General features: G+C 40.7%; 1 protein-coding gene across 5 annotated transcripts in view; it reads right to left on the bottom strand.

The window, feature by feature from the left end:
• Positions 1–17,845, bottom strand: part of SYNCRIP (synaptotagmin binding cytoplasmic RNA interacting protein) — a 25,257-nt gene extending 7,412 nt beyond the window's left edge. For 2 of the 5 annotated variants that reach the window (XM_014263504.2, XM_014263505.2), the window contains exons 1-10: positions 17,540–17,843; positions 16,077–16,236; positions 15,094–15,212; positions 14,811–14,918; positions 12,948–13,061; positions 12,692–12,868; positions 7,674–7,809; positions 6,750–6,955; positions 1,571–1,720; positions 108–229 (exon numbers count right to left, since the gene is read on the bottom strand). In XM_014263504.2, coding sequence (XP_014118979.1) covers positions 108–229; positions 1,571–1,720; positions 6,750–6,955; positions 7,674–7,809; positions 12,692–12,868; positions 12,948–13,061; positions 14,811–14,918; positions 15,094–15,212; positions 16,077–16,224 — 1,280 coding nt within the window. In that variant the 5' untranslated portion in view covers positions 16,225–16,236; positions 17,540–17,843. Of the gene's footprint in view, positions 1–107; positions 230–1,570; positions 1,721–6,749; positions 6,956–7,673; positions 7,810–12,691; positions 12,869–12,947; positions 13,062–14,810; positions 14,919–15,093; positions 15,213–16,076; positions 16,237–17,539 lie in introns of all 5 variants that reach the window. The other 3 variants (XM_005518180.3, XM_014263506.2, XM_088052550.1) reach the window with 3 other exon arrangements.
• Positions 17,846–24,014: the final 6,169 nt, after the last annotated feature.

Genomic DNA, 24,014 nt, shown 5'->3' with positions numbered 1-24,014 from the left:
TGTATATGCTGTAACGTATCTACTAAAATATCCAGATGTTCTAATTTGATAGGATTGTACATGTCTTTCAGAAGTAATACAACATAACTACATGCATTTACACTTACATCTGATTTTTAGCCGCTTGTCTCTGAGCTTTCCGTTCTTTTCTTTTTTGATCTGGTGGCTTAGCAAAAACAATTTCAATGTTTTCTCCCTCTAAATCTTTGCCATTCATTTCTTCCATCGCCTGAAGGAATTAACCAGACTTTAAATATACTTCCAAGCATATCTGAAGTTATTAATTTTGTTCTACCTTTTATTTAGAGTATGCATTTTTAAATTTGTTATTCAGAGCTAAAATAACAATATAAAGCTAAAAAAAAAAATTAACAATCAGAGAGCATAGTATTATGGATTCCAATTATGCACTTCTTCTGAACTTGGCTCTCAAACCCAGGACTGCATGTATCAGTTTAGAAATCTTCCCCTCAGAACTGGAAACAGGTTTCAATCTTTGCAAGCTGTTACAATTAATGAAGTGACAGAACTGTCCTCTGAAAGTGCACATTTTGTAATGCATGAATAAATTCCTAATGTCAGCACACATGCGAACAGTACTAAAGTTAGAGCTCAGTATATTCTGCTATTCCTTTATTTTACTTGTAATAAATACCAACTAGAAGGCAAAAATTAAGAGTCATTCTGATCACAAGGAAAAAACAAACAAACCAAACACAAAAAACTGCAATTCCTTCCCAAATCCACACCACCAACCTCCCACAACCTTTTTCCTCAAAAAAAAATGCAAAACAAACAGCAAACCATCAACTCCTCCCCTACCCTCCCTGCCATGTGCAATTCCTATGTGCCACAGTTTTTATCCTAAGTTAATTTTGAGCAGAGGAATCCTAAAGATTCTACCTGTTTTAGGAACTCTACATAGTTATGCCCTGCCAGGATATATGTCTTACTTAGACTCTTCCCATCATCTTCCTAAGCATCTGCTTTAAGACATATGTATACCTAAGAAAAACTGAATCCCCCTGTATCCTGCATCCACCCACAGAACATAAAAAAAATGGATACACTACAGGAAAGAGGGGAATTACACTTTCCCTTCTTTAACAACATATGACATGAAGACTGGGCTAGCAAAATCCAGGAATGACAATTAATAAATTGTCTAGCACCCCTCATTAAAAAAAAAAGTAAAAATATTCCTGAAAAAATAAATTAAAACATTACCTAAGTTTTTATCACCTGCCATACGTAAAGAAACTGCTTTAAATTTCTACCAATAATTTGGTGAGAAGAGTCGTTCAATTTCTGACACCTGAGCTTCAAATGGTAACAGCATTATTATCTTAAGAGCTCATATGCAGAATTACTTAGGATAGGTGCATTTAAGATCCACTTTTCAAGCTAGAATTGCATCATCCTACGATACCCAGAGAGGACAAAATTACCTGTGACAATGTGTTACCACTTCGCCAGACAAAGCTTCTTCTCAAGTTAGAAGAAGCATACAGCTTCTAGCAACACTACTTACAACACACACATGCACACAGTTACAGTCCTCTTCACTTACCTTTACAGCACCATCCCGTTCATCAAAATGAATGAAAGCATAGTCTTTTAGCTTCTTCACTCGTTCTAGCTTTCCAAATTGACTGAAGGCTTTTTCTAGAATCTCCTCTGTTACAGTATTGGCAAGATTGCGTACAAACAAAACTTTTACCTAAGGGAATTAAAAAAAAACCAAACAAACACAAAAAACAAACAAAAAAACAAAAAAACAAAAAAACAAAACAAAAACAAAGAAAAAAAAAGGACTTAGGAGTATGATTTCATTTCAAAGCATAAAATGAAGCTTTGCAAGTTACTGCTATTGGCAGTACTGAAAGAACATTGTTACATTTTCTGTATAGCATTTTATATACATATATATGAATATGTACATTTAAATAGAAACACAGCTCCAAAATTCCCTGACAGAAATATTCAATCTGTTATCAAACATGATTATATAAGTATTAGTATCCTGAAAGTCAATTCAATTTATGTTACTGTGATCCTAGCAGCAGTTATCTCCAACCCAGAATACTATGAAACTTGAGAGAAGGCAACCAGAATTGGTTACACACAAATCAATTAAGTTATCAAAACATGTAATTGTTTAGACAGGCTTTTACTCAGTTATTTGCGGAACAGTCATCACTGTAATATCTAGGTCAGAGGTGACAGGCCTGCAGCTTTCAAGCTGCTTAACTTGTGGTTCCAATGCTATAGCTGCACCCAACACCTAATGTCAGGACTGTGATTGCCTGAGGGGCACTCAGTGACCTGAAGCCACTTCTGAAAGACAGAACTGCAGACAGAGGGGATACTCTAAGGCTAACACTGGCCAGTCACCTTTCAACTTTCTCAGAAGTCAAACTGCGCTGTTCCCTTGAGGAAGTCACCCCCAAATAATTCCAGAAGTTTACTCCCTCCCCCAGCTCACTAAAAGCATGCAACACAACTCTTAAGCTACACAAAGACTGTTCCGCAGCTTCTAAAATCAGAAAAGCAGGTAATCCAACTGCTGACTGCCTGACATGGACTAAATCATCAATATAAAACTTCATCAATAACCAACTGCATAGGATAAAGGAAAATCTAGAGCAGTCTGACAAAGGCTTAAACTAAACCCTCACTTAACATAGCAGACAACATACAGTGGAAACCAGGAATCACCTATTAGTGACCCGACAGTATTGAAAGATTCATCCTTGTGTCCATGCCAAGGCTGCACACAGTGACTGGACATGAGCGTGTTTACACGGTGTCATCTATGTGTCCTCACAATTTACAATACTCTTCATCTTCTTGAGAAGAGTTCCTTCCACATGCTGGCACCATGCTCTGACAGTTTAACCACCTCCTACTGCCAAGGAATGCTGAGTCTTACCTGCCTACAGTGCAGCTGCCAATCAGCTGCAAGACCTGCAACTTCTGCTTACATTCCCACTGCTCCTACTGGTTTCAAATTAGCTGATGACATCAAACAAACACTGCGCATGGCAGCACTGACTCCTGACCCTGAAGGTCAACACCAATAACACAAGGTGTGAAAGGACCAAGGAAAGCATGCTTCAACTTCTGAAGCAGAGCTGTACTCTACTCCCACCACATACAGGAATTCAATAAACCCAGACACCATTTTTGGAAGAACTGCTATGTAATTAAGTTATAAAAAAAACCCCAGGACAGACTTCCATAAATTTGTCTCATTCACTAGCTGAACTAGGATAGGATGCAGAATTTGGAAGACGGGATACTTACAGACCATAAATCTAACCCAGTGTATCAATTCTAGGCTTTGTCAATAGTTACTCCTGCTGATTCTCAGGATATCATAGAAGTCATAGCCAACTCCATGAGAAACGCTGTTTCCTATTATGTATTAAGCTTCTCCTACATGCCTTGATGGTAAGAGCAACCTTTATTTATTGTAATCCATACATAATAACCATTTTTAGTAAAACATCCTAACTGCTACCTTAACCTTATTCCATGGAAATTAATTACATTAAGTTCTGTGATTTACTCAATGACTTTGAAAACCACTAACTTTTAAACAAATGCTCTATATGCTATAGAAAAGGATGAAAACTAGAACGTCACAAGGAACCCTAAGTACCCTAATAAATCCATGATGACTGACATGATGATTAAAAACTACAAAGAATAATCACTGTTTTTAAAAAGATGCTAATCTAATATTATAACATATTATAAAAACATAATGTAATATTATGGTTTTTAAAGAAATACAAAGTAACTAATTTAAATCTTCCCAGTGTAGACAAATCTGCTAATCTCTAACAGCTAAAAATTTTTAACACCTTTGTTCATATTACGGATTAGAAGTGTAACCAAATGAGTCAAAGATGATGTAAAAGCTATTAGGCAGGTCAAAGCATGAGAGAAGATGAACCCATTTTTACTTCACTGAAGCCAGCTAAAAAGGGAGAGAAGGGAAAAAAAAAAGAAATCCTCTTCATTAAAGCTCACACATTACACCAAGAATCCACAAATACTCCTAACAAGCAATATACCCAACACCAGCATTTTGCTTTAAAGGCAGAACTCACATTTAAAAATCTGTTTAAGATCAGACTATCCCAAAACTTCTGGTATCTGCTCTTTTTCCTCCTCTTACCTACAGCACAAACACTTCAGGCCACATTCTCCAAGGGTTACTAGCCCTGTCTCTTGTCCTGTAATCTGCCAGACAGCCACAAGCATAAGACTTTATTTAGCTGCTTAACCTGCCACTCCAGAACGTCCTCTGCAGCCTCAGCCATCCTACAGAAATCAAGTAAAACATTAATAGATTTAGCTAGACTACAGGTGTAAGAGGCAACAAAATGACACTTAAAAGAAATTAAAACTACCAACACAGCTGCTTGTGAAGCTGGAAAAAAGTTCATTTGGACTAGAAGTTAATACCTTAACCAGTTATACTCTGATCTGTTAGCACAAGCACTAATCTCCTGTAGCACATCCATCTAGAGCTCAAGAATCTAGCTTCATCCCTCATTGTGCTCAAGTTACTTTGTATTTAAGGTAACCATCCACTTAAATGATTAATATTTACCCATACAGTACACTCCACAACATTTTATCAGAAGGACAAAGGAAAAAAGACTCAAGTAGACATTTTAGAAATTTAAATTAGTAGGTGTCCATATATTGATGAAATGACATGCCTCTTCTGAAAGATTTAAAATACTGTTCACCTTCTGGCTACATATGTGAATTTGTCTTCCTTACAGCTTGCTCTTATGGGCTTGCTCTTCTAGCAGTCTTGACAAGAAAACTGATGACCACATGATTATTTTGATGAAAACAACCTACTTCTCCTAGTCACAGTTTCCTCCACAGCCTTCTACCATAGCAATGTGCAAGATGACACTGGTCGATAGCTTTCCCTTTGCTCTGGACTGACAGCAGTCAGAAGCAATGACAGCCAACCTGCAGCTCACATCCAGATTACTGACTGCAGCAGCAGCTCTGCTGCTCTCTCTTATGAGATAGCAAGAAAAGAAAGTAAACTTCATACTTAGAGAAGGGCCAGATACAGTCAGCCTCTGCAAAGGTACAGCAGGTGGCCAAGAAAAACTGGAGACTTCCCTTGTTGCAAGAACAAACTAAGGGACACAATCAAGCGAGGAAGGTCAGACACCAATGATTGTCTCAGCTTGTGTCTTCGGACACAAGCCACTTTTTCAGTATTCTTATACGCAGAGCCTCATTTTTCCATACATCTTCAACCCAAGCTCCATGTCCCATCTTTGGCATTGGCACTAGATGTATCCAAGTTGATTTTCTCTGTGTTTTCTACACTTCTTTCCGTCATCTCCATGTTTCTTCTCTTTCCATGTCCCATTTCAAATACAAAATAATAAATGCTATTAACACATTCAAAAAAACTGTATAGTAAATGGAGCAAACCAAAATCAAGCTTTAATTTCTTTAGTCTTTCATTCTGTACATCTGTAAACCTAGGAGAGATGTCCCCTTGATTACGTCCCCTATCATGTCCTTTCCATCTATTTTGTTCTATCAGCAGAAATTCCTGCTTATTTTGACAGTTCGGTGGATTAGGTCTCTTCTCTTTTGAGCCAAGAAACTAAACATACAGGCTGCCACTTTCCACAAATTTGACCTGCAAGACTCTTTTCCTGCTGTTGACAGTCTATCATGCTGGGCAAGAAAAATAAAGTCTGCAGACAAAATAGTCCAAAAGCTTCTGTAATACCTGTATTACAAAAGCATCTTTTTCCCTAAAATGAGCCCCCACCCCAACCCTTTTCCCTTATGGCTCACCAAAGAGGAGATCCCAGCCAAGCTATCTTACTAGGTCCATCAAAGTAGGACTCCAGCAAGTGACGTGTCTCAGATGAGAGTAAAAGCACAGACGAAAAGCAAGCAAAGAGAAAGAGATAAGGATATGGGCTAGCTAGGAGTTTCCATTAAACAACTCAGCTATACAACACAACTGAAAAAGACAGAGTTGGGCAATATCTGATGGGGAAAAAAAAAATTAGGTAGTTTGTTTCTGGCAAGATACCACGCACATATATAAAACAACTGCTACAATGTACTTCAAAATGTTAACAGTCCAGACTTCAGCTTCAGCTCAATATTCAAAGTCCAAAATATTGCCAGTCTAGGTATAAAAAGGTATTAACTCCCCCAAATAAAAAATAACTGCCGAGTTCCAAATACAAGCTAATTGTCTAACTTTTCAGAAGCAACTGCTAATGGCAACTTTTGTTAATGGCAAAATACATTTGTGTACATTTGAACAGACATGTTCCATTGCTGAAGTGATACAATTCCAGGTTTAAAAAGAATTAAGGCTTGTTCTGAGATGATATCTCTATTTCTGTCCTTCTAAATACTAGAGGACAAAACCATTTTAACTCTAGGAGTCACCACCATCACTTTGAGGTAAAAAAATTAACTACATCATCCTGTGTGTCATTTTGGAAAGAATTACATTCACTATGCAGCCTTGAGAACACAAAATAATGTAAGGCCATATAGTGTTTAAATCCACGTAATTTCTGAGGTATATTCATTTTTTATCACCATATCTACAACATCTCTGTCAAGAAGGCCAAAAGATGTTATTTAATTTTCGGCTAATGCCAGGAAGTACCTAATTTGGAACAGAGCACTTTAAATGTACTATGGTCCCCTTACAGCTTTATTACCTTTGCCATGACTTCAGGATCTGGGTCTTCTATAGGGTCAGCCCATTCCACTGTGACAACATTTCCCCAGACTTTCACTTTGCCACTCATTAACCTACGTCTGGCCTGAGCAGCAGTTTTGTGATCTTCATATTCAAGAAAGCAGAAACCCCGATTCTTTTTCTTGTCATCAGGCTGATGATACAATATGACATCTGTAAGACCCTCTGAAATTAAATAAAACATTTGTTATGGTTTCAATCCATTGATTTGCATTATAAAGTATGGGTAGTCTTTGTAGCTATGGAAGAATACCCTTTCCCTAACTGAATGGAAGAAAGCTAGGGGCAGCCAGGTTCTGCTTTGTCACTTCTCCTCTTAAAGCTCTAAGTTACAGTTATCAGTGTGTGTTTTTTCCATAATGTTGAAACAACAAGAGATAAAAGTTGCATGACTTCAATACCTAAAAAGTTTATTCTCCAAAAAACCTGAAGTCTATAACTCAGTAACAGAGAAAAGTCAAACATTGCCTTTTTAAGTTCAAACATTATCAAAGAGAGCCTTAAAATTTAAGAATTATAAAGCAAAGAACCAGTTACATTCTTCAGCTTGCCTCAGTTTTGCCTTGAGAAGTTTCAAAACATTCATTAGTATCGAAATGATTAAACTTTTAATTCAAATTTCTTTGAACAGATTTTTTAAACATTATACACTTGCTCTACAGGTAGAACTTAGAACCAACCACCTAGTAATTACAAATATCTCAGCCCTCAGTAAAACAACAGTTTTTAAAAAAACCTAAACAAACCCCAACACATGATGTTGAGATAAATGCTGAGTGGTCTCAGTTTGTTTTCATCATCATTCAACTATAAGCCAAAAGAAAGCTCATCAATTATCACATTTAACACCTTCCAGCTCTACAAAACCTAGTTATTAACTCACCTGTTACTTTGCTGAATTCTTCAACAATTTGCTCCTTGGTTTTACTCTTAGGAATAGAGCCAACAAAAAGCCTATTATTGGCAACAGAGATGCATACACCAATGTGTTTTCCAGAACGAATTTCGTGGTTGTTGTACTGCAAGAAAAAAAGTAACAGACAATCATCAGTTACAAATAATTTTCACTCCCCTTCAACAGCAGCATACCAAATATTCAACTTTGAAAAACACAGAATTGAGCAATGTATTAAATTTTTGCAGCTTAACACATTTTTACAATGCATATTCAACTACTCTGAAGTATATCCATGTTTTCTATGGTATCGCCACTATTTCAGCCAACAATTATTTCTCCCTCCTTGTTCAACTCCCTCAATATTTTTTTCTTTACAGACTTTTTTGTACAAAATCATGCAAGTCATGAAGGTCCAAGGCTTCTCCCTTCACAACCATGCAGAACAAAATACAAGTTCTTCTATAGGCTGTAGCTATAAATTCTTGATTTGTGTGTAATACAAGACATGAGTTGCAACTGAAGTGAGCTTCCCTTCTTAAGTTCCACAGTTAACAAAAGAGTAAAAGATCATGATCAGATCTTCTCCACAAAATCTTCAAGGCAAATTGGCAAATACTTTCTGAAGTATAAACATTACACATGTAAAGACAGTCAACAGCAAGAACAACTTTCTAATAACTTGAAATCCCAAGACTTCTGTTAAAATGCTTCACGCATAATGGTTGGAAGATACCATGAACAAGTCAGCAGTTTAAGAGGGAAAAAAAAAAGTATTACTGTAGACACCTGTTGAGAAAACATCAAAAAATGCCTTTAACTGAGATGCAGACACAGACATGCATTATACAGATAAGAAGCAGGGAGGACAACTGCTGGTGCATCAACCCACTTTTAACTGGAAGCCCTATAACAGACAGTTCTTTAGCTAAGAAAATTAATTTTGTGGTCAAAATCTTATTGCCAAGTAGCAGGAAAGATTTTTAAAATTTCATCTAGCTGTTTATTCTATGATTTGTGTTTGATGGTAAATCTTACTACATAAGGTAGTTATCCTCCACCCCATCACGCTTTTTGTGGAATAAAATCTGGGAGAAGATATTTATTTATACTTATCTTGGGCAAACAAAAGCTCCACCACTGAAACTTTTCTAAGCTAGGTAACAGCACCAAAAATAACCAGAGAACTGTACCGGTGAAAAGGACCTAGAGTGACATCTTCACAATGAATTATGTCTCAAAACATAGCAGGAGACAACAAAAGACGTCTATCTCCGTATCTGTTGCCCATGTGACAGAGGAATAGTCGATTTTAAAGTAGGAAACTGCAGAAGGAGTTGCACTAGCTGCATAGGAAGACTGTATATAGACTATCACCACTAATATACATTAATGAAGAGATAGATTATAGTAGGTAAAAAAAAAGATGTCTTCTAAAGAGACACCTTTAAAGAAGCTGACAGTTTATTAGTCTGTGAAAGTGATTCTTTACTAACTGAACTGTACACTAGGAAACATTTTTTTGCATTAGGAAACTTTTTTTACTGAGGCTGCTCGAACACTGGAACAGGCTTCCTAGAGAGGTGGTCAATGTCTCAAAGCTGTCACTGTCTAAGAGAGGCATCTGGAAAATGCTCTTGATAATCAAGATGACAGCAACAATTTTGGTCAGCCATGAAATAGTCAGGCAGACAGACTAGATGATTGCTGCAGATCCCTTCCAAATGAAATAAATACTCTATTCTATATGGATAATAAAATGTATTTTCCAACTGTTCCTGCTAAAGTCTAACACCAAAGTTTGACTACACATCTAATCCTAGAAGAGTCTCCCATGGAACTCAGGATGTTGTATGAGAGTAAAATTAGTATTTTCTACCACACTGCAGTTCCATTAATAGTTTCCAGTAGTTTCTTCATCCTACAATGCATTAACTGCTATTTTTCACTGTGTGTTTCTCTTTACAAAGAGAAAACAGTCCTCATTTAGGTGCTCTTGACCATCAAGTCGGTGATTTTTAGGTAAATAGTTTGCATACCATCTACAAACTCAGATTAGACATAAAAGACTCAGATCATGATCTGGGTAGAATGCCAAAACAGTCAGGCTACCAAAGTAGCTATGTCAGCATACTGCTCCCCCCTTCTGTCACCATGGAATCTGCGTCTGAAGTCAGTAGCAGAGATTGCCACCCTCTAGACAATGTAACAGTTTTGTTTTTTTCTCACTGACTTATGTAAGAACTTACTAACAAGTCAAAATATGCAGGTCTGTCTTGTCATTTTACCAACTTAGATTTTTACTACCAATTTTAGTTTATTAGGAGCAAATGGCAAGTTGTACCTCTATGCATGGTTGGCAAACTGCTTCACTCACCTGTACCTCCACTCTGGATCAAGCTTACACCTGTTCTAATCAAAAGTATACTGAATGCTTCAATACTTTTCAGTCTGTTTTCCTACTAGGTTCATCTCAAAACTTTTCATTCTTTACATATCTACACTGACCTTATTCACATAGAATTCTTTAGAAAAACTTAACTCTAGCAATTTCTTATTTAAATAGGAGGGAGAACTGAATGTGTGTGCTAAGGAACACAACTGGAGTTGTAATTCCTAAACAGTATAAAGTAAACATGTTAACATAGGAAAAAATGACTGAGATTAAAAAATCATACTTTGATTGTGAATGCTTGTGTGAACTTCTGAGATGCCATTTCTACTTAACTAGCAAAGGGTTAACCACACTGAACTAAATAGTGGTCATAAAAAAAAGGAGAGATTTCCCTAAACTGTATTTAAAATAGTTCTGGCTGTGCTTAGGACAGAAATGGAGTGATACTACAGCCCGACACTGAAAAGAATTGCAGATATGAAGAGTAATTAATTGTAAGTGGCTTAAAAATGCATATGCATAAACAAAATCAAGACTTCAACGCAAGACTTCTTGTTAACGAATAAAGTAAGTCAACATTAAGTGTATCCAGAAATTTTAGTTCTGCTTTACATTAAGTCGTCTTACAGACTGTGGAAGATACATACAGCAGCCACACAAACATGCATTTTATGCAAAATATGTTACACCAAGTTCAAGAGCCTGAAGACAGGTCAGTTAATTCTCTGCTGTAGTTTGGGTATTGATAAAAACTGTCCCTGATTCCTCAAAAGCCTATAGGCAATGCAGAGACTTTTAATCTCATTTTTTCAATATTGTCCTGAAAAAAAACCCAAAAAGCCTCTTGGAAAAAGATGGGAAAAGAAGAACCATTATCCAAAGGAGTCCAGAAAGCTGGGAACTAAGTTATATACACATGAGAAATTTACAGGCAGTATTAAAAAGAACACCACCCGTTAAAACAATAGGTTATGGAAATGACTAGGACCAAGTGTTCAGTGTTTTGAACAGGTCATTCAGCAGTATCTCCCATGCATGTGTAATTAATGTAAGTTAAAGACCAACAGTTCTCAACTGAGCTTGACAGCCACAGTTTGCTAATACTCCTGCAAAATACTTCTAAATAACTTGGGAAACTTATATACCAAACTAGCCAGTTATGGCTGGAATCACTCCAAAAAAACCTGACACATCATAGAATCCAATTTAAGACTAAACCTACTTTGTAGGAGTTTAGCATAAAGGTTGAAAGACTGCTCCATCAACTGCAACACTTCTCAGCTATTACCCTCAGTGGCTATTTAACTGACAAGCAGAACACAGTGTGCTTTTTTCCTGCATATCAAAGAATAGACAAAGGGACACCAAGAAGCTCCGTCCCTTGTATTGCTTAGTGGAATACTAAAGCTAGGATCTGAAGTTACTTTTCTGGAAACATGACTTGAATGACTTTCCAGAGCATATTGCCTTTAAGCAAAATCCAGCTAAATAAAGAAAAATTGGGTTTTTTTCACTTACTAGGTGCTCCTGAGAACTTAGGTAATTTGATTCACTAAGTTTTAAAGAGTTCATACACACTCTGCACAGCTAGGTTGACAATGAAAGCACAAAGAGTTATCCCCAGTATATCTGACTGCACACTGGAACAACCAACTGTTCTTATTTAAAAAGCTGATCAGCATATACCAAATTGGTTTTGTACTTCCACTTTTTCAGACATTTGTGCACTTTCCCAAAACAAATTGCCATTTTCACCTTGATTTGTCTCCACCAATTGACTTACATGTCAATAGATGTTTTAAGCTAGTTTAAGCTATGCCTCATTACAAAAGAAGGTATGTTAACCCTACTACAGCAATACAGTATTGGTATATTTCAGAATGTGTGTGGTTAGCACTTGCAAGTCACACCACAACTAATCTCGCCCATATCAGTGTAGCAGTAACCAGCTCAAGAAATTCAAATTTAACTTATCCAGGAAAATAAAGATGCTGTGCAAGGATCACAAAACCTGAAAAGCTTATTAGGATTAGACCACATCAAACTATTTCATACCTCTGTGTGAAACAGAGGGAATGTTCCTTAGGCCGGCAGGATTTATGATGTTTTCCTGTCAGCTGCAGCAAACAGAGAAGACCTTCAATGCTTGAGACATTTTTACCCCATCTGAAGTATCTTATAAAATTCTGTGACTTTGAAGCACTTTTCCAGCATGGGCCCCCTGCTGGTGCAGAAACACATCAGGAGTCACAGACACCCTGACCAGCACTGCCCTTGTACCTCAGCAACTCGAGCACCACTGCTCTCCAGAACTCATACAGATGCAGACAGCTCAGAAGTCACTACTGCCAATCCAACTTTGGTTAATAATGAAGACTCATCTAACTGGATCAAACAGCAGTCCATCAGCTTTTTCTTTCCCTGTCCCTAATGCAGTCAGCAAATATTTATATGCAATGAGAAAATAAATTTAACACCTAGTGGACATTTATGAAGTAATCTAACCGTGACAATTTCACCTTATGCATTTAAACACTAGGACCAGGACAACAACAGCTTCTAAGCCAGAGTGTACTTCATCAAAAAAAAAAAAAAATCCAAGAAAACTTACCAGTTTAACAGCTTCCTGAGCTGCCTCTTTAGTACAAAAAGTGACAAAAGCATATCCTCTGTTTAGACCAGTTAGTGGATCCATCATTAAGCGGAGATCCCATATAGGTCCAGCTTTCTCAAATAATGGAACAAGTTCATCTTCAAACAAGTCTCTCGGAATCTTGCCCACAAATATCTACAACAGACATACAAAGCGCTATTTATAAAAAGTATTTCCTATGAGTAAGTCTACATCTGCATGAACATCATCTTACCTCTGTACCAACAGAAGGTTGTTGTCCTGAATATACAGACTCTGGAGGAGGTCCACCATACTTCCTCTGTCCAGTAGTCACATCAAGAGTGTAGCCAGTTCTCTCCAACAGTGCCTTCAAGTAAGAAACTTAAAATTTTAAAACCACATACAAACTGAGCAAGTTTAGCTGCACTTCATTCACAGACAGACATGCTTCTAATTCCTTTTAAACTGTACTGCTTTGAAGCTCCCACAAACAAATCTACTACTAGTACTTCAACAAGAAACTTGCAAAACAATTAACAGAACTATTAGGTAAAGAAACACTGCTAGAACATTAGAGATTCACATCCAGTTTTCCCAATTCCTTGATTTTCATTAAAAAAGCCAAGTAATATAATAGTGAGCTTCCCTTTAATTAGGAAGATCTTAGTCTGAGCCACTTCTTGTTTTGGCATGTCCAATCCTGCAGACGTTTGTGCACAAGAGTTCCCCGCACTTAATGAGATTACTCATGAGTGTGAAGTTAAAGAACACATGTTTAAGTGCTTACACCCCTGGAACACTGCAGAGCCTGCTTCAGGTGCCCAACTATCAAAGTGGTAGTACTATTTCCTTTCTCTTATCATCCCCCCCTTCAAATTCCTTGTGGACTTATACAGGATCCCTAGGACAACTAACCCTCACTAGAACCACTGCATGTAGTTATAGATATAGTTAGATATAGTTACAGACATACTAACAACTTAAAATGTTAGCTGGCATTCAGTATGCAAACACATGAGAAACTACTCTGAAATTAAGTCTTTCTAAATAATTTTGTACAAAGACAAATCAACTCTACACACAAAGAAACTGCATATTAAACCAGCCCAATTATAGTGAAGAGCTAGCAATTTTACAACTACAAAATTGCAGTTATTTTAAATGCTATAACCATCAGCAATAGAAGCTATGCTACTTGAAGTTATTAACCAAGTCCTCATAATACTGCTGTTTTATGTGGCACTGACAAAAACTGTACCAGTTTTTAAAAAAATTATAATTAAAAGCATCCCAGCCTCAAAGTCAAGAGAAAAAAAAGATTCTCTAATTTTACAGGGTACACAGTTATTTGTAATGATCATTTTATACTATATACGTGAAGCGTCAAGGAAGAAAGATTCTCAGTGTTTTTTTTATGACATCACCTAAACATGCTTAGATGGTTTTCCTTCCCTTAAGCTTCAGTAAGTTGCTAATCACAGTACTTTAAAATAAATCATTGTATGCCTAACTCTTGAGAAAGTAAGACTTGCTAGCAGCAGACATGGTAAAAAAAATAATTTACCCCTCACTTAGACAGTTTGGAGTACAGTTTATGAGCACAGTGATTATGTCATAAGAAGTGGGCTAAATCCTAAATCCATTACAATCTGTTTTTTCAGACACGTGGTATCTCCTCCCTATTGTGGAATTGCTCTAAATCCGAACTAAGGGGGCGGAGTAGAAACAATAACAAAAAAAACCAGAACACAAAAAACAATCAGCAGTAGCTGAACTTATGCATTTTGAACTTGAGTAACCATGCTGACAACAAGTATGCACAAACTTTTTACTGTGAAATAGAGTAATTGTCTCAATAAGACATAGAGCAAACTGAAATCTTCTTCACTTTTATACACTCAGTTCCAGAAATTAATATATTAACTTTCTACTTGAAAAGGAAGAAGTGGAAGACAAAATTGCAAGTGACAGCTTTCAACAATGACAGATATGAAAAATAACCTGTAATAACCTTTTTAAGAAAAGCACAGCTCCAAAACAACCAATATAACTCTCACAACAACTCAGAAAAACAAATAACAGGTAGACCTCATAACTTTTATTTTTACCAACATACCTTAATTTTTGCCTCATCTGGTCCTTTGCTAGAATCTGCCACCTTGGTCCCCTGTTTTTCCCTCTGCCTGTATGTCTTCATGACTCCACATAAAAAGGCACTTTTGTTCTGCAAAAGATACAATCTTCAGTTCTGAAAACACGACAAGCCAGAAGCTCATTTTACCTTGAACTAGTAATGGCCACTTCACATATCACACATGGATCACTGAAGAGACAGACCTCTTCCCAGACAACTAACAGTTTATCCCTCAACAACTATATTGTAAATTGCTTAACGTTACCTGAACATGTGAGAGATCACTGTCTTTAAACTGCTGAAGCACTGCTAGTGCACCTTCTTCATTGAATTCCTTTAAAGCTTCAATAGCTCTTTCATCTAGATCACTATGTGCAACTAGCCCTAGAAAAAAAGAAAAAAAATTACTAATCATATTTGGTCAGTGATCTTTGTAAAACCTAATGTAGCATCCCTAACACATTTCAGTGACCTCTAAATCAAATACTGATTAAAGTAAGTTACTATGCCTAAAAAATAATTTTGTTCCTTTGAAGTTAAATATTTAAGGGTATAATTCTTTAATGAAAAACAAGGTTCAGAGTAAAAATTACTATATTTATGCGCTCATTTGACTTCTGTGAAACCCAGATATTACACAGGCCAAGTTTAATTTCAATATCCTGAAGCTGAATTCAGAGGCAACTATCAAAACCTACCAAAGCCCGACTTAGCTTGCCTAACAATGGTACCTTGGTACGCTTTTAGAAGACTATAAATACAAATAAACTGCAGCACTAGAAATGACCACCATGATCCAAAAATCAAGCTTAAAACATGCTAGCTATTAGCACACCTGAAAGAACCAATATCATAACTTCTGCATCCATGAGCCCAAACACCATGTCAGGAAATATCACTTACACAAGAAGATGCATACCAATGCTTTAGCTTCTTACAGTTGCCTACAGTTACCACAAAAAAATGCACAAAGAGCACATCACCTGCTCCTCCTAAAAATCATCTGTTGCCTATTCTTGCTGTTGCTCTGGTCCCCAGCATACTGCTTCCCACCCCTCAGTCCAAGTAGCCTGGGAATTCCCTCTGAAAGTTACTACAATAAATTGAAGTACTGTATCTAAAACATCCAAATTTTAGCAAGACTGCAGTTCCCATACTTGGAAACCACAAAAAGTTGCTATTTCAGCCCAAAGACAGGAGAATCCAATAAAATATTGTATGTGTGGTTTTGCAAGTCTTAGATCTTACCTGCAACGTAAATTTCATCTAGTTTTTCAGCAACTTTCTGTGGTAAACCAGCATCAAGCAATGTCTGGAAATGCTCAGAATGGGTAACTGCAGCAGAAGTATCCATGGGCTCTTCAGTACCATTCCCATTAACATGTTCAGTAGCCATGTTTCCAGATATCTGTTCAAATGCAATAAGCATCAAAATTAAGCTAAACATATCTTCAGGTAGAGCAACTCAAGTGACAATACATAAAACAGACTACCCTATTCTTTTAAAGTAATGGGAAAAAAAAATTAAAAATAGCAGACCACCGCCCTGATAATTTTTTTTTTTTAGGTTTTTCTTTAGTTTTGCAAGGCGCAGGAAATTCCTCAAAAGAAGCACTAACACAAAGAAAAGCCCTGACACCACTGCCTAGGGGGGATGGGGCAGCTTTCACTGCAGGTTTTACACAACCCAGACAGACACTGACTCACCTTCCCTCTCTCTAACACACTCCCTAAGACGCTCTGAACAAGTTAGAAATGGAGCAAAAAGGCAACAGCGGGGGTGGCAGGACAAGCAAACCTGCCACATGCACCGCGATACCGTCACTGACACTCGCTGCCGCCTCCACCGCCCGCTGCAAACTCGCTGCCCCTCGGCGCACGCCGCCTCTCCAGGCCCCGGGCGCGGCCGGGATCCCTTCTCGCCTCCACTTCGGTGCCGGCCGGGCAAGCGAGAGGAACAAAGCGCTCTTCCCAGCCCGCACCCACCCACGGCGGCGGCGGCGGCCATGAGCCCGATGGAAACACGTGCTCCGCGCGTTCAGATGTCCTACAACTTCCTCCAGTGACCGACTTCCCCCCCTCCCCGCCACACTCCCGCGGGAGGAGCGGATCCCCCCCGCCCCGAGCCCCGGCCATTCCCTACCTCTCACCCTATTCCCCCCGGAGAGCGGGTTGCAACACCCTGGGCCCGATTTCACCACCCGGCCGGAGCTCTCGGTGCCTCTCGGCCCCACCGCCACCTCCCGGCCACACTCCTGTCCGGAACAATGCAAGGCCCCGTTTCCCAGCCAGGAAACACCGCTGCCCATCGCCCACCGCCTCCCGACGTGACCGGGGCCACGCCAAACCCGGGCGGCTCCGCTCCCCCGCGCACACGCCGGGCACCGAGGCCGCGGTTCGGCCCCTGCCCCTCACGGGCAATGAATGGAGCGGCGGAGCCAGCGGGACAATAAGGCGGGAGCCACGCGCCCCGCGCCGGCCCGGCTCGGGTGGTGCCCCGGCCGCCGCCGCCACGCCGGGGCCGCGCACCGGCCCGGCCGCCCCCCGCCCGCCCGACAGTGGCGGCAACGAAGGCAGCGCCAGCAGCTCCTCCACCCCTCCCGCAGCGCCCCGGCCCCACAGCGCTGCGGGGCCCCAGCGTGCGCATCCCGCCCTCCGCCCGCTCTGCCACCCGGCCCGCTTCCACCCCGCCAGCGCCCGGCCGTCCTGACCTGTGTGTGTCTGCGGGGGGGAGAACCGCCGTGTGCGAAGGGTCTCTCGGGGCGCGGGTCGTGGCTCGGCGTGCTGAGGCGCTGCCCCCGTTCCGCGCTCCCGCGGCGGTGTGTCCGGGCAGTGCTGCTGCTGGAGCTGGCGTAAAATGGCGGCCGCTCGAGCGCTCACGCCGCTGCTGCTGCTGCTGCTGGCACCAGCCCCGGCCCCTTCCACTCCGCACGGGGGGGGCGGGCGGAGGGCGGGCGGGAGCGGAGCGGGGGGAGAGGGAAGAGAAGAGGAGGAGGAGGAGGAGGAGGAGGAGGCGCCGCCGCGCGCGCTGGCGCAGCCCCAAAACCCGGGGTCTCCCAGGCAGCTCCGCAAGGGTTATATCGCCGAGCCCCGCCCGCACGCGCGCGCCCGCCCTCCCCTCCGTTCGCCCCACGCGCGCGCTCCCCGCCTTCCATGCGGAGCGGCGCGCGCCGCTGGCTCCCTATGTTTCTGCCTCCCGCGCGAAGCGCTGCCGAGGGGAGGCGGCGGCGGCGGGACGAGCCCCGTGCGCGGACGGAGCGCTCCCCGGCGCCGCCCGCCTGCACCTGTGCGGGCTCGGCGCCGGCGGAGCGGCCGTGGCCGGACCGGGATTGGGCGAGCGGCCGTTCCCACGGCGCGCAGGTGGCACAAAACAGGGGGGAAACGGCGGCGGGGGGGCTGGGGGGGGAAGTCCCGGCCCGCGGCGGGGAGGGGACGGAGGGGACAAAGCCACGCAGACAAAGGGAGGGGAGAGCCACGCTTTGTGTGGCTGCCGGCCAGGCGAGCCCGGCAGCGCTCGGCGTTCCCGCACTGGAGACGGGAGGCGCCTCACCCCTGCCCAGAGGAGCGCCCCGAGCTCAGCACCGGCCCCTCGCACTGCCCGCCGGGCCGGAACCGCCGGGCCGGAGACAGCGTTTGGGCGAGGGGAACGGGAGTTTCCCTCGGGCACTGCGCGGAGCGGCGGCGTCAGACGGGGCCCCGTGGCGGGGGTCGGCGGTCGGAAGGCGCTGAAAGCAGCGATGGCTGGGGCGGCGCGCAGCTCCAGCGCCGGAATTCCGCAGCACGGCCCCAGGAACGGGGCCTTGGCCCCGCAGCCACGCTTGGAGCGCACCCGCGGTGATTTAACTTTCTCATGATGGCCCCAGCGGAATGTGGATCTGCCCGCACAGCGCTGTCAGAGGCAGGTTCCTTGCCAGAGCGTACACTTCAGAATCCCAGTTCTGAGCACGTCGTGCTTGCACACCCCACACGAGAAACTTGGAAACCAGCCTACTGATCTCTGGCAGAGTTGTGCGTCCAGATAAAGACGGCAAAAGGGAGGCAGGAAGGCACATAAGAGTATTACTCACTTCCCCAGAGGCGGCTCAGCCACAAGTTGAGCAGCGCCTGCTGCCCTGAGCCTGGCCGAATACTTCCAGCATATCTCCAGTACTTCAAAAACACTTGAACCTGAGCAGTGGAGCAAGCACAGACAATTCCAGTGTTAGTTCAGGTGTCAACAAATGCTCACGTGCTGTATAAGTATGTGAAACATACAACTGGTATTTGGTGATACAAGGAAAAAACATCTTTTCAAGTATTCGATGCAATAAGGCTTCATTAAAAGCTGGAGCACTTCACAGATTTCTCTGAAATAGCAACAAATACAAGGCAGATGTACACTATGAAATAGACCAGCTAGTTTTTAATGCAAAAATTTGATAAAAGGTAATTTTTACTCTGACTTCCCCTCATCTTTAAAAAAAAATGAAACTTCCTGAAAAAAAAAAGTTAAAAAAAAAAAAAGCTAACTTTTTAGGGCAAACCTGAGTAGTATTTTTAAACATATCCTTTTTACAAATACATATTCTTTTTTCAGTTTAAAAGTTAATAGCTTTTTTAATAATACAGCTGGGCAGTGAAAGTAATATTCTCAAAAACAAGCCTGGGGAGCATTTTTCCACATATCAAATTTTTCCAGTTTTGGAGGATTTGCACCAAAGCATGTTGTTTTCAGATGTTTACAGAAGGTGTTTCAGTGTTGCATTTATAGTACATATGTGTCCGGAATATTACCTAAATTTCATAAATGCATTTGTTCTCTGGATTAATGAAAACTGTGAAAAATCACAGAATCATTAGGGTTGGAAGGGACCTCTGGAGATTGTCCAGTCCAACTCCCCTGCCTAGAGCAGGTGATACAGGAATACGTCCTGGTGGGTTTGGAATTATCCAAAGAGGGAGATCCACAACCTTTCTGGGAAGCCTGTTCCAGTGCTCTGCCACCCCCAATGTAAAGAAATTCATGTTGAGGTAGAACTTCTTGTATTTCATTATAATTCTCAGCCAGTCAGTTTGACTAACTGTAGATGGCAAACTTGAGAAAGTAACTCCTGCTTTCAGACCCATTTTTAGAGGAAAACATTTTTATGCACTTAACTTTTTCCTCCATAAAATGGAAGCAAAAACAATAAAAATACTAGGATTAATGCAGTGAGCAGATTTGCACCCTTACTTAAAATCATAGCTGACCCTGACTTAAAATGACAGAGTTGCAGTTATTTGATCCTTTGAAATTTTACATAGAAAGCAGGAAACACAGAATCTGACACACACATTTGTTCCAAATATAGCTCCATTATTAGCCCTAATATCAAAGCCGAAAGTAACATGCCCAGGAAAACCCTGAGATTAGCTCAGTTGGGTAGAGTGTCATGTTAATGAGACATAAGTCTTGGGCTTAATCCCCGCATGGGCTAGAGTTGGACTCAATGATCCTTATGGGTCCCTTCCAATTCAGAATATTCTGTAATTGTGTGAAAAGATCCATGAAACCAGTGAGGGTTTTTCTTTTTAATTGTGTAAAACATTGATTGAAAAAAATACCTTTGCTAAGAAATTTGCGTGTACTTACCTGGTGACTTTACATGAGGAGCTTCTCTGCACATGCCTGGAAGTTTGGCAGCTTCTCCCCATAATGAAAGTTGTGTTGAATCCTAAATTTTCCTGGTATTTGAAAACCCTATTTTGCTTCTGTTGCATTTATAACCATTGTAGAACCACACTGAAGCCACAGCTGGACTTCAATGCCTCCCAGCACACCTGTGGTAAAACCAGTGATTAACAAAGACAAGACCAACAAAATAGCACAGATAAAGCAGCGAAGAATAAATTTAATTTGACAAATAGGCTAAGAGACTAGTTTTTGCTTTGGAGCTACTTATATATAGCTAAATAATCATATCCTAAAAAACGAACAAAAAATCTAGGAAATTCAGCAGGAATCTTCAGTTTCTATGTTGCTTCACCTTTCCAAAGCGTATACTCATTGGAAATTTAGGCCTGTCTGCACAATTCACTGTACTTGAGCTATGAAGTGCACCAGCTACAGTCCTAGAGGGATGGATCACTCTGGTCATACAGCAAATATCGCTTGTAATAACAAAACAAGCCCCTTGTCCTGTGTCTGCCACAGTAGACTTCTGAAATTAATGAGCCACTCTTTGGATTTCTCAACAGTGTGCTTTTCAAGCCATTCCCTGCCCTTAGCTTGGTTGGTAAGGCTGCCAAGTTATTAATAAATCTCTATATTATAAAGATAATTAATTTCAGGAAAGGATTGCTGTCTGCATTTTATTCAATGTAGTACACAGCTGGCTGATGGCCTATTTGCCCTGTGAGATCCTTGGTAAAATAAAGTTATTTGGGGAAATACCTGTTTAATTAAAAGTTTGTGCAGTTTCTTCATTCTATCAGTCGAATTCTCTGTCTTAAAAGATAGGTTGCATTATAAAATTCAAGGCCTGTGTCTATTAAGAGAAAAATGCAAGTCAGAAATTAATGAAAAGGAGATGAATCACATATATGAAACTTTATTCAGAAAAAATAGTTTTCATATATGACTGTCTCAGTCTTTAATACACAGATTTAAGAGTCCTTCCATTCTATAAAAAGTAGCTTACCATCTAAAATTACCATATGATTTCAGCAAAGAAACTTTACTAACATAACTAATGGTAATATTCTCTTTTAACATTCTTTCCAGTTACATCCCTTGTGCATATTCAAACTTTTGAAATCTAGGCAGGGTAGCACTTCTTAAAATCAAGGTTAATCCCCCTTATATTTAAACTATTTCTAAAGTTCTAACTTTGACCCTGCTAACTCTTCAAACACTCCACTTCTAACTAAATCAGGAAAACAAAAGGAGCAAACAAAGCATTTGTAAATTCAGTATGATTCACAGCACCAGAGGCAATGGGCACATACTGAAACACTGAACATCAGGAAACACTTCTTCACTGTGAGTGACCAGGCACTGGCATCAGTTGCCCAGGGAGGTTATAGAGTCTCCATCCTCCAAGACATTTCAAAACCTGTCTAGGCATGGACCCGAGCGACTAGCTCTAGGTGGCCCTGTTGGAACAGACAGATTCTGTGATACAGTTCTTCACCTTGGATCTTTACAAATCCAGTTCTATCCATGAATTGATGCTTTTTTCTCCCCCCTGCCCCCTTCCAAATCAAAAACCCAAAGTAACTAAATTTTAACTAACTTTTAATTCTAGTTCTGCAAGATAGAAGAAGAGTCTAATCCTACGGACTTGACATGATGCATTTCAAGGCTTTTGAGGTTGAAATCATCTGCATTCTGCTAAATATTTTCCCAGATAGTTGCAGGCAGAGAACAAGCCTGGCGGTGAGGAAGAATGAGGCTCTCCCAGGAATTCTTTTGCTGTTGAATTCTATGTATAGACTAAAGGTATTAAATTCTTCTCTCACTTTTGTTTAATGTTTGTGCTACAGCAACACTGCCAGTGAAAGAAAGGGTACCTAACTGCTCATTTCTGTAAAGTATTTGTGTTTTAAGTCTTTCTTACCAATATCAATCACTGGTTTTGCCTCTTCCTCATCAGCATAATCCCCCAAATACACAGGTACATCCACCCCCAAACAAACACTCCTGAGCTGACTTTCTTATAAAGAGGCACAAGCAGAAGGTAGTTTAGTTCACATTCTGTTAATCTTCAGGTTTTTTCTAACTTAAGTGAGAAGATTTTAACAATTGTTTACCAGCTGAGGGTTCAGAGCAATCACTGTAGAATTCAATGTATTTGCAGTATGCTGTACGCTAATGTACAAGTATTGGAAGAGGACTGGAGGAGGACAGCACTCTATTTTTGCACACTCAGAAGGCAGTGAAGTTGCTTCCACATGTATTGTGGAAATACCAACTGAAAGCCATCCCAAACTATTGTCACTCAGAAAATAGGTCCAGCCTTGCAACAAAGAACTACAAATGCCACATACTTAGTGGCAAAAAAGCAGTGCTACGTTATTCAGAACCTATACCTTCAGTACAAATGAGAAGATGAGGAAACCCTAATGCAGGCCTACAAGTCAAAAGTGGCATGGGGAAAACTAGAGAATAACTGCTCGCTCATTCTTCCAGCAGAAGAACTAGGAAACATGAAATCAAACAGGCAAATAGCCAAGCAAAAAACACTACTTTTACACACATGCAGCTAAGGCTGGGGAATGCATTGGCACATGAAGCTGTAGGTATTTCCATAAACCCCCAAAATAACTAATTAATACAAGAAACACCCATCTAAAATTGCTAAATGCAGAGCTAGAGATATCACCCCAATTTAAATTTTGCAAAAGAAATTAGTGGAGGAATTGCAGAAACTGGGGGAGCTTACCAGAATGTTCTATCGTATCTATGCTTGCCCTCTCTTTGTATTTTTCCACTAGCCAATATATGCTACTGGAAACTGAATATTGGTCTCTGCTCTTCAGTCTAACAATTGAAATACCTTGTCATTGCAGTAAGCAGAACATGCAAACAGTAATCTGTTCTTTTCTTCCCAAATCCTTTCCACTTCCTGGAAAAGTATACATGCAAATGTTCCTTCAGATTCCCTCTAATCACATATTCCTCTTTCCACTATAGACTTATAAATTACAAGTTTCCTATACAAATAGCTCACAGGTTTATCAAGGGTGAGGAGACTATGGGAAAAGGCTTCCCAATCTGACCAGAAAATATTGCTTAACTATTGCTCTGTGTACAAGGGCAAGAGTTAAGATAAAACTGCTGCCTTTTCCATTCCTGTTATCCTAAGCATCTGATGCTTTAAAGCTCTTAGAGGAATGCTACCATTAGGTCAGTGCCTGGCAAAGCTCCATGGAAAGAGGAGACAAGATATTCAGCAAAGAAGTGACAGGAGAGTTACCACATATACTGCCCTATTTTCCTCAAATTAGCATGGAAAGGTTGGAGAAAGAAGTTTCCTCCACATCCTAGTGCATTCTGCCATATGAGAAGGAGTCTTGCAAGAGAACTGCAGAGAACATTCCTTACCAAAATCCATCTTCAAAACATCTCCGAGTCATCTCAGGACAGTAGTGCTGTCCTGTCCACTTGCGCAGTGTGAGGTAGCCAAGTGCTGAAGCTGCAACTCACTGAATACAGCCACAGATGAA

This window comes from Pseudopodoces humilis, chromosome 3 (genome assembly GCF_049639895.1).
Source record: "Pseudopodoces humilis isolate 2021_Gansu_Grassland_sample_001 chromosome 3, ASM4963989v1, whole genome shotgun sequence".
Lineage (NCBI taxonomy): Eukaryota > Metazoa > Chordata > Aves > Passeriformes > Paridae > Pseudopodoces > Pseudopodoces humilis.
This window is presented reverse-complemented; position numbering and strand designations above follow the sequence as displayed.